The 7,972-nt window shown below is 36.9% G+C and overlaps 3 protein-coding genes and 4 non-coding genes across 12 annotated transcripts in view; 1 reads left to right on the top strand and 6 right to left on the bottom strand.

Moving 5' to 3' along the window:
* Positions 1-13: 13 nt before the first annotated feature.
* Positions 14-2,035, bottom strand: LOC120773395 (aladin). The gene is made up of 4 exons (XM_040102245.1): positions 1,843-2,035; positions 1,175-1,779; positions 749-1,122; positions 14-468 (listed from the first exon to the last, which is right to left on the bottom strand). Exons 1-4 carry the CDS (start codon positions 1,927-1,929, stop codon positions 131-133), a joined length of 1,404 nt encoding a protein of 467 aa, XP_039958179.1. The 5' UTR covers positions 1,930-2,035; the 3' UTR covers positions 14-130.
* Positions 2,036-2,399: 364 nt separating this feature from the next.
* LOC120775196 (glutamine-dependent NAD(+) synthetase) overlaps positions 2,400-7,972 on the top strand; it is a 182,319-nt gene continuing 176,746 nt past the window's right edge. The window contains exon 1 of the mRNA XM_040105258.1: positions 2,400-2,545. The gene's annotated coding sequence lies outside the window, so the exon portion shown is untranslated. The remainder of the gene's footprint in view (positions 2,546-7,972) is intronic.
* Positions 2,959-7,972, bottom strand: part of LOC120775195 (cytosolic carboxypeptidase Nna1) — a 166,686-nt gene continuing 161,672 nt past the window's right edge. For 5 of the 6 annotated variants that reach the window (XM_040105250.1, XM_040105252.1, XM_040105251.1 and 2 more), the window contains 4 exons: positions 4,431-4,894; positions 4,017-4,262; positions 3,692-3,955; positions 2,959-3,613 (listed from right to left, as the gene is read on the bottom strand). In XM_040105250.1, the coding sequence (XP_039961184.1) occupies positions 3,064-3,613; positions 3,692-3,955; positions 4,017-4,262; positions 4,431-4,894 (1,524 nt within the window). In that variant the 3' untranslated portion in view covers positions 2,959-3,063. Of the gene's footprint in view, positions 3,614-3,691; positions 3,956-4,016; positions 4,263-4,430; positions 4,895-7,972 lie in introns of those variants that run through there. The other variant, XM_040105256.1, reaches the window with a different exon arrangement.
* Trnay-gua lies at positions 5,056-5,154 on the bottom strand. Its single transcript has 2 exons — positions 5,118-5,154; positions 5,056-5,091 (listed from the first exon to the last, which is right to left on the bottom strand). It is a non-coding gene; the product is annotated as a tRNA-Tyr (tRNA).
* Trnay-gua lies at positions 5,440-5,537 on the bottom strand. The gene is made up of 2 exons: positions 5,501-5,537; positions 5,440-5,475 (listed from the first exon to the last, which is right to left on the bottom strand). It is a non-coding gene; the product is annotated as a tRNA-Tyr (tRNA).
* Trnay-gua lies at positions 6,026-6,124 on the bottom strand. The gene is made up of 2 exons: positions 6,088-6,124; positions 6,026-6,061 (listed from the first exon to the last, which is right to left on the bottom strand). It is a non-coding gene; the product is annotated as a tRNA-Tyr (tRNA).
* Trnay-gua lies at positions 7,309-7,408 on the bottom strand. The gene is made up of 2 exons: positions 7,372-7,408; positions 7,309-7,344 (listed from the first exon to the last, which is right to left on the bottom strand). It is a non-coding gene; the product is annotated as a tRNA-Tyr (tRNA).

Raw genomic sequence — 7,972 nt, 5'->3', positions numbered from 1 at the left:
CAAAAAAAAAATATACATGTTTAATTGGCGCTTTATTTGTTTATAAAAATTTATGTCGTGATTTACCTCATATAATAAATACAGAAACCATTTTAATATTTATGTACCAATACAACAAACACTTTTTTTATCACATATTGCCGAATGGGAAATATTCTATGCGCCCACTAGACCAGCCAATGGTTAAAACAGTCTCTGTATTACGGCGATTCTTGCTTTGGAAGCAGATGTATGAAGGGTACTCTGTGGACAGGCCAGTGAGAAAGCAAAGTGGCGAGATTGTCATGTCGAATTTCTTTAGACACGTGTTGAAGAGCGCTATGCACGGAGTATCTTTGAATATAACCGCCAGGTAACGACCGTCTGCATCCCAGGCTAATGCTTGTGGTTTGCCGCCCACTTCACGACGACCAGCATTGAATTTCGTTAAGTCGGCTATTTTTAAAGCTTCTTTAGTGGAGGTGCCGGCTGTTGTGAAAAATAAGGAATAAAAAATATTTATTTATTAACGGAATAAATAAAAAAATGTAAACTTGTCTGTGCAAAATTATGTAGGCAGCATTATACAAGCCGCGACTGTGCTTGTGTCGCGACTCACCTGTAGCTTGCCTTTCCTCGGAGTATTAATTTTGGCAACGGCCACACAATGGCATGGACAACAGCAAACAAAAGATCGGAATGAGTTTTACGAATGCTTTGCAGCGTTCATTGCCTTAAACATCTTAGAAAATTTCTATAATTTACTCACACGTAAAAATCGTTTCGTCCTGGAAGTGTAAGCGGTAGAGTATGCTGTCGCCCGTTGTCACAAAGAGCAAGAAGTTGCCGCATGGCGACCAGCATGCCGATTGCACCACACCACATTTAATAGTCCAACGTTCCGGCGTCCATTTCTTATCGGCCGACCAAACGCGAAACACACTACCAACTGTGGCAGATAATAGGTATGCACCATCTGGCGACCACTTTAAGAGCGAACATGGTGAGCCTACACGTCTTAAAGGCGTATTTTTTAATTTATCTACGTCCCATATTAGAATATCAGTATCACTGATAGAGGCTGTAGCAAGTAGTGTGCCGCTGGGGCTCCACTGCACGGAAGTGATTGGGCAGTGACCGGGACTGTAATTATATAAGTTAATATATATTTTAAATCCCTCTAAATATTACTTACTGTTTTAAGAATACTGCTTGTGTGGCACTTCGTGTTATGTGCATGTTTGTATCCATGGTCCAGAGACACACCCCCTTTTGGCAACCAACTGCCAGTTCAGCAGCGGTCAATGGGCGCCAAGCCATCGAAGTTATCCACTTTTGTGAGCCGCTCTTTAACACTGGCACCATTGCGGGTTCGTCTGTATATATTCGTACAATATCATCTGAGCCCGCTACTGCGATTTTAAAGCAATTCGGATGCCAAACGATACAACGTATGTATGAACGCATCCAATCACGCGTTTCAGAGAATTCCGCCACATTATTTACGCTCACCTCACGCATGTGTGGAAATATTTTGGTCTTCAGCCGTTTCACAAACTCCAGCATTTCACATGTATATTTTGCTGTTGCACATATAAGTGGACTAACAGTGGCTGTTTCTTGGTCTCGCGCTTCATTCAGTGCCTCCATAAAACCACTTTCGAAAAATGTGCGCACTATACGTTTGATGACGCCTTCATTCACTGGTATCATAACATTGCGGTAGGTGTCGTTTGCGTGGCCGCTGACTGATGTGCTAAACATCTCACAATTTAAATTTATTTCTGGATAGTATTCCGACTAAAAATTCAAATTTTGGTCATTATTGATGGCCTGCGGAAATTTTAAACTTTTGTTGCTTACCACGGAGCAGCTGTCCACTTCATTTTGTGGTAGCGCACAAAGCTGTCCCGGCACAATGAATGTGGAAACATCCTGTAGGGACACCATTTCTGTTTCGCTTTATGAGTATGTTATTTGAACAATTTCTTATTTTATAGTTGGAAAATTAACTTCAGTAATATCAAAAGCGGTATGCTATTAAAATCTTCATACCGGTAATTTGCGCGAATTTAATGACATTTACAGTGCTGCCACATAAAATAAGTATTAAGTAAAATTGTTGGAGACATTTCTGAGTATAAGAAGTTTTCTTTCTTTAGTTTTTGGGATTTTGACTGTATTCCTAAACTATTACCAGAGAACGTGTATGAACCTTCTCTATAATACACGCTGTCTTTTATTACTTAATAAAGCTATTTAATAATGTATAGCTAGTTAACAAATAATATATATTTCACTAAATTATAGTCAACCTAAATTCAAAAATATTTTTTTTACAATATTTGTACAGTACGGCTGCACTTTTCCTACCACCCACCAATCCAATTGGAACCGCAGTCATTGTGAGAACTGTCAGAGCTTGACAACTTAAAGTTCGCGAGCAAGGTGAAAAGTTGAACAATTGTTTACACTGTGTAAGTAAATTAGAATTTCGAGAATTTGCATAAATTTGCAACAATCGCGGGTCAACAAAAGTGAAAGATTAATTGCAATTTGTGTAAAGGTGAGTGTTTAAAGTGCGTAAATGCATATTGAATGATTAGAATTTGAATGGAAGCAAAAGAATTTGATAAAAGTGTTCGCAATTGATTTTTCTCGTCTTTGCCGTGTTTGCTGCTACACTTTTTGTTGACCACAAGAAAAGGGAAGTGGGCCATAAGGGCCAATGATGAGAAGAGGTCAAATTGTGCATGATTACATTAGTGAGGTGCTGTATATGTTTTTTCTGAAATATCACGCTTGTTACTGATAAGCGGGTACAACTGTGTAAGCGCGGGAATGGAAAACGCGGTTAAGAGGTATTTAGTTCGCAAACTAACGAAGTGTAAAATTCAACCAATTGTGACGAGTGATTTTGAATTAAACTTTCACACATTCCCCAAGTTAAATATACTATATCATAAACGAGCAGTTACATTTTCATAAATTACATATATATTTATTGTTGATTCGTAATTACATATAAAATCGCTTAACATTGTTATCATATAATTTTTTTGTTATCAATATATTCAACAATTATTACGTCTTTCGTGACAAAGGCATGCTGAAAATACTATTGTTGGCGACGATGATACCATTAGTATTAACTAAATTACGGTTACTAGGTATTATAATGGACGGTTCATCACGTGAGTGATGCGATTTCTTCTTAGCTAGTTTCGTCTTAACTTTCCGGGCAAACGTGCTGGAACTCACAGATGCTTTCATTGACAGATTGGTTTTACTTAGCAAGGTACCGCCAGTGCTATTATTCTGTTCCTTTTTGGACGCGCCACCAGCGCCAGCGCCTGCCAGTGAGTGCTGCGATTTATTGCTACGATGATGTTTCTTAACTTTTTTCGTAGAGGACTGTTGCACCGCTGTTACTACAATACCACCAGTTTTAAAACGATTTATGCCTTGCACACCGGCTTTGGTCACTTGTGTCAGTGTTGCGCCTTGTTGATGAATGCTGATGTTGCTATTGCGATTGGCAGTGGATTGGCTATGGTTACTGCGTGTCTTCGATTTACTCTTGGTTAGGCGGGTAATGAGCTGTGTTGTGTCGGCTATTTTCGAGAGTGCATTGCTGAAAAGGCGTGCAAAAATAATAATACGTTAAATGTAACGAATTGCCAGTGCAAAACCTGTTTGCGGCTTAAATTACCTGCGGCGTCGTTGTTTGTGCTCCACATTTACTGCCTCCTCTTTTGTTGGCGCTTTGAGTTCCTTTTTCGTTTGTGAGACTTTTCTAAAAATACGCAAAGTGCGTTCGTCGTCAATGAGTTCTGGCATACCTAGAGCTATGGCGTCCAGTTGAATATCAATTTTTCGTGTTAGCATTGGTGAAGCATCTCCACCATTTTCCACGCACGATTTGCCTACGTTGTTAAGCTCCTGCTGCCAGTGCATCAGTTTTTGAGAACAAGCGCTGTAATAAAACGCAATTTTAATACCAAGATTATTACTTAATTTCCTTTCTGCGCACTCACTTGAGAAAGGCCTCACTGTCGGCTTTTTGGAATGATTGATTGTCTAATTTTTCGCGTGATGGTTTCTTCAGTTGATGTGGACGTCTTATTATGGGTTGATTCCATGAGAGTGGCCGTTGATATTCAGGAACATCTTTGATTTTTTCAGGTTTCACTCCGGTCCAGTATTTCTTCTTTAATGAGAGTTTCAAATCTAATTCTTCAATATTGTTTTCATTAGCAGTGTAAGGGTTAGTCATTCTAGAACTGAAAAGTAGGAAAATTATATAGATTTTTTTCATTATTTTACTTTTCTGAAATCTTTCTTAAAATAAATGCATCTAAGTGTGCAGCCAAACATTAATTTATGTGATTATACATTTATGTTAGCGAGTATGTTTCCATGCTAGGCATCCAAATCACTAATGAACTCACTTTTGTCGGGCCATACACACCGGCTTGAGCGCACCATTATTGAGGTTATGCCATGAGTTGGTGCGTCGTGCCGGCTTAAATGCCACCGGAAATTCGAGAGTACCGATCGCATCGGGTAGCCTTTGCGTTGGCGCCATACTGGGTCTTATAGTGATTTTTGTACCTTTCGATGGTGATGTTATAATCAATTCGGGTGGCATTTTGGCTCTACCTCGCTCTGTTCCATTATCGCCGATCTCCTCAATGTAGCGTCGTTGCAATTCACTTTGTAGCAAACGGCGTGTGCGCTCTCTTGGTGCCACACAATATTGCGGCAAATTACCATCCTCGTCACGTGGATTTGCCTCGTCGTCGGTGGAGAATATCAAATCAGCGCTGGGATCGGTTGTGGGCAGGTCCAATGCTATGCGTGTTTCGCTGCGCTTGCGATTGCTATGCGAGCGACGCGGGCGCGCTTTGCGTTGCTGTGCGGTAGGGAAAAGGAAAGGCAGATAATAAATAGAGATAAAACAGAATAGATTACAGTAATATTTAGATTTCATATCAGTTTTTAATTAGCGGAGGTCATTTGTTTAGTGCAAAGTTGTGATGATATTCGGAATAGCAAAAAAATCTAATTACACGATCCTTCGAGCCGGATTTGAACCAGCGACCTATGGATGGCTATGTTTCATTTTACGAACCTCACTACAGTCCACCGCTCTACCAACTGAGCTATCGAAGGTGTTATTTAAAATTTGTCAAATGCTGTATATGAAATTAGTGCAAAGAAAAAACGAAAGTTTTTAAGAATGTTTGAAGAAAACTCTAAAGAAAGTACATATGTAGTTACCAAGAGTTTTCTAAATTTGTTCAAGTTCTGGACAGAAAACAAAAAAAACGCATTAAAGAGTGAATTGTTACCAAAATCTTGAAAAAGTTTTATATATTCGCTTGATGCGCTTGAAAACTCTTTGTTTTTATTTTATTATTTCATTCATCTTCTGTAAAAAAATATCTCACAATTGATTCCTTCGAGCCGGATTTGAACCAGCGACCTATGGATATCTATGCTTTGGTGTCAAATTCCTCTACAGTCCACCGCTCTACCAACTGAGCTATCGAAGGTGTTGACTAACTTTGCCAAAAGACTAATTTAAATACGAAGAACTTTTTTAACTTCACTTTGTATTAGCTTTTTCGTACTGGCATTCAAAGTTTGCAAAAAAAGAAAAATATGTTTAAAGTGTTGATTTCATTCTATTAATTTTTTAGCTAAAGCAGAGAACATATGAATGTACTTATATCAAGAGTAAGTTCACGAGTTTCATAACAGACAAATTATAAGCGCGTTTCACCAGAGTTTTGCATCAGGGGACTAGAAAAAAGCAGAATTGAGCATTTTCAGTTTTAAATGAGAATTATATATGTACGTTCTCGGTTTAAAGTGTCTGTGTATGTACATAAATATTGGGCACAATAGACCTAAGGACGCGGTGCATTCCTCATTTATTAATCTTATGTACGAAAATATAACTGTGACAAATGACGACCATAATGTTATTATTGCCAATCCCTTTTTGTGCAATAAAAAACATGCTTTAAAGCTTCTATGATCCTTCGAGCCGGATTTGAACCAGCGACCTATGGATATCTACATCTTATTCTCAGAACTCATCTACAGTCCACCGCTCTACCAACTGAGCTATCGAAGGTGTTGTGCGAATTTCGTCAAAACACCCACACGAGTGCAAATATCGTAATTCGAACTATTTCAATTGCCGGAATTTAACGAACGCTCTCGTATATAAGAGTGTAGACTATTTTTAGAACTCTGTTTGTCGAAAACTTTTCGTGTAGAGTTGTCTGAAGGCAGCGACAAATGCTGATGCTTGTCACTGCTAAACATCAGAAGTTGGTTCTTGTCAGTGCTAATTCATTTTGCCCGCTAGAGGTTTGTGGAACTTGTGTATTATAAATTTAAGCTACTTTTCTTTAAAATATAAAATTTATTTTTAAGAATCAATTATTTTTATTACATTTTATGGTATTTTTTATTTTTGTTTTATTTTTAAGCATTTAATGCCCAACCACAAAAGTTCTGGCAACTCTTATAAGGTATTGGCCATGAATGACAGGTAAACAAACATTTGTAACTTTGTTTTTGTTTCTTTGTTTATATAAATGATTTATGAAATTAAAACAAAGACTATGCTTTATAAGTTTGCAGGGCAACTTTTCATCTTTGATATCCGCAGAAATTGAAAAAGATAAAAATAAAGTGCGCAATATGAGTCAAAATAAAACTAAATAAAAATCGAATCAGCCCTCAGCAATTTATTGCTATTATTTTAAAGAGAGCAAATCTGACAGCTCTTCGGTTGTAATGAATCGTAAAAAATTCAGTAAAATTGCAATAAAAATAAAATTGTTCAAAACGTTTTAAAAGTGCGTTGCTAATGAAGAATTCTTTAGTCAAAAAATATATCTTAAATGCTTAACGTAATATTTGCAAGCCTTGCCAAATAATACACTCACATTATTACTTACAAATCGGAAAGACAAAACAAAAAACTCTCACTTCAAATTTTATTGCGTAAGAGTTGTTTAAAACTCGCCGCATTATTCTGCAAGCAATAAATAAAAGTTTTGAAATAAGTACTATTTTTTTCAAATTAAAAATCAAAATTAACGATTATGTTGTGAAAAAATATCAAAATTTAAAAGTTTTTGACAAATTTTTGTGGGTCTTAAAAAAAATTGCTGCATCCGATGCTTCCTTCATAATATTTTTTTTTGTTTGTTTTTGTCAAAAACTATGGAGTAACATTTATTTTCTCTATCGAATAAAATCAAAAAAACTTTAAACCTCCCCTTATTGCTAAGGGAGTAATTCAAATCCTTCGAGCCGGATTTGAACCAGCGACCTATGGATATCTAACATTTCATTTTCAGAACTCGTCTACAGTCCACCGCTCTACCAACTGAGCTATCGAAGGTGTTACGAAAGCCATGCCCAAAATAAAAAGTGAAATCTTGTTTTGCCCAAATCAGCATTAAATTTATAATTTAATTTATTCGCTCCAAAATGCAATGAACCACCGACCTAGACGCGACGTTGCCTTTCACTTTTTCAATTTCCAACAACAAAACTCGTTTGATTTTATTTTTGAACAATTAATCGCATAAGATAATGGAAATGATTGTGGCTACAGAAAAGGTTGTTAAATTTATTTTGAATACAGTAGGCGCTCCATATAAGCAACAAAAATTAAAGTTTTGGTATATTGTTGAAAGTTTTGTCGAAGTTTTTCACTGAACATTCATTGAAGGGCTATATGGACTTGTTAATTTCAAAAAAGCAATATACATACATATATCGAATGTAGATACAGTGAACTTCTTCATAACCGTACACCCACCGTCGCATTATTTTTATTCGGCTAAGGGAGCTGTTTATATATGCGGGCGTGGCAAAAACGAGTATATAAAATGTATCCTGCAAATCAGAACTATATTTCTATTAAAATCTATAGTTTTAGTAACTATCGAGCTACAGCAGC

This window comes from Bactrocera tryoni, chromosome 4 (genome assembly GCF_016617805.1).
Source record: "Bactrocera tryoni isolate S06 chromosome 4, CSIRO_BtryS06_freeze2, whole genome shotgun sequence".
Lineage (NCBI taxonomy): Eukaryota > Metazoa > Arthropoda > Insecta > Diptera > Tephritidae > Bactrocera > Bactrocera tryoni.
Note: the sequence above shows the minus strand (reverse complement) of the source record. Positions and strands in the feature narration are given on the sequence as shown.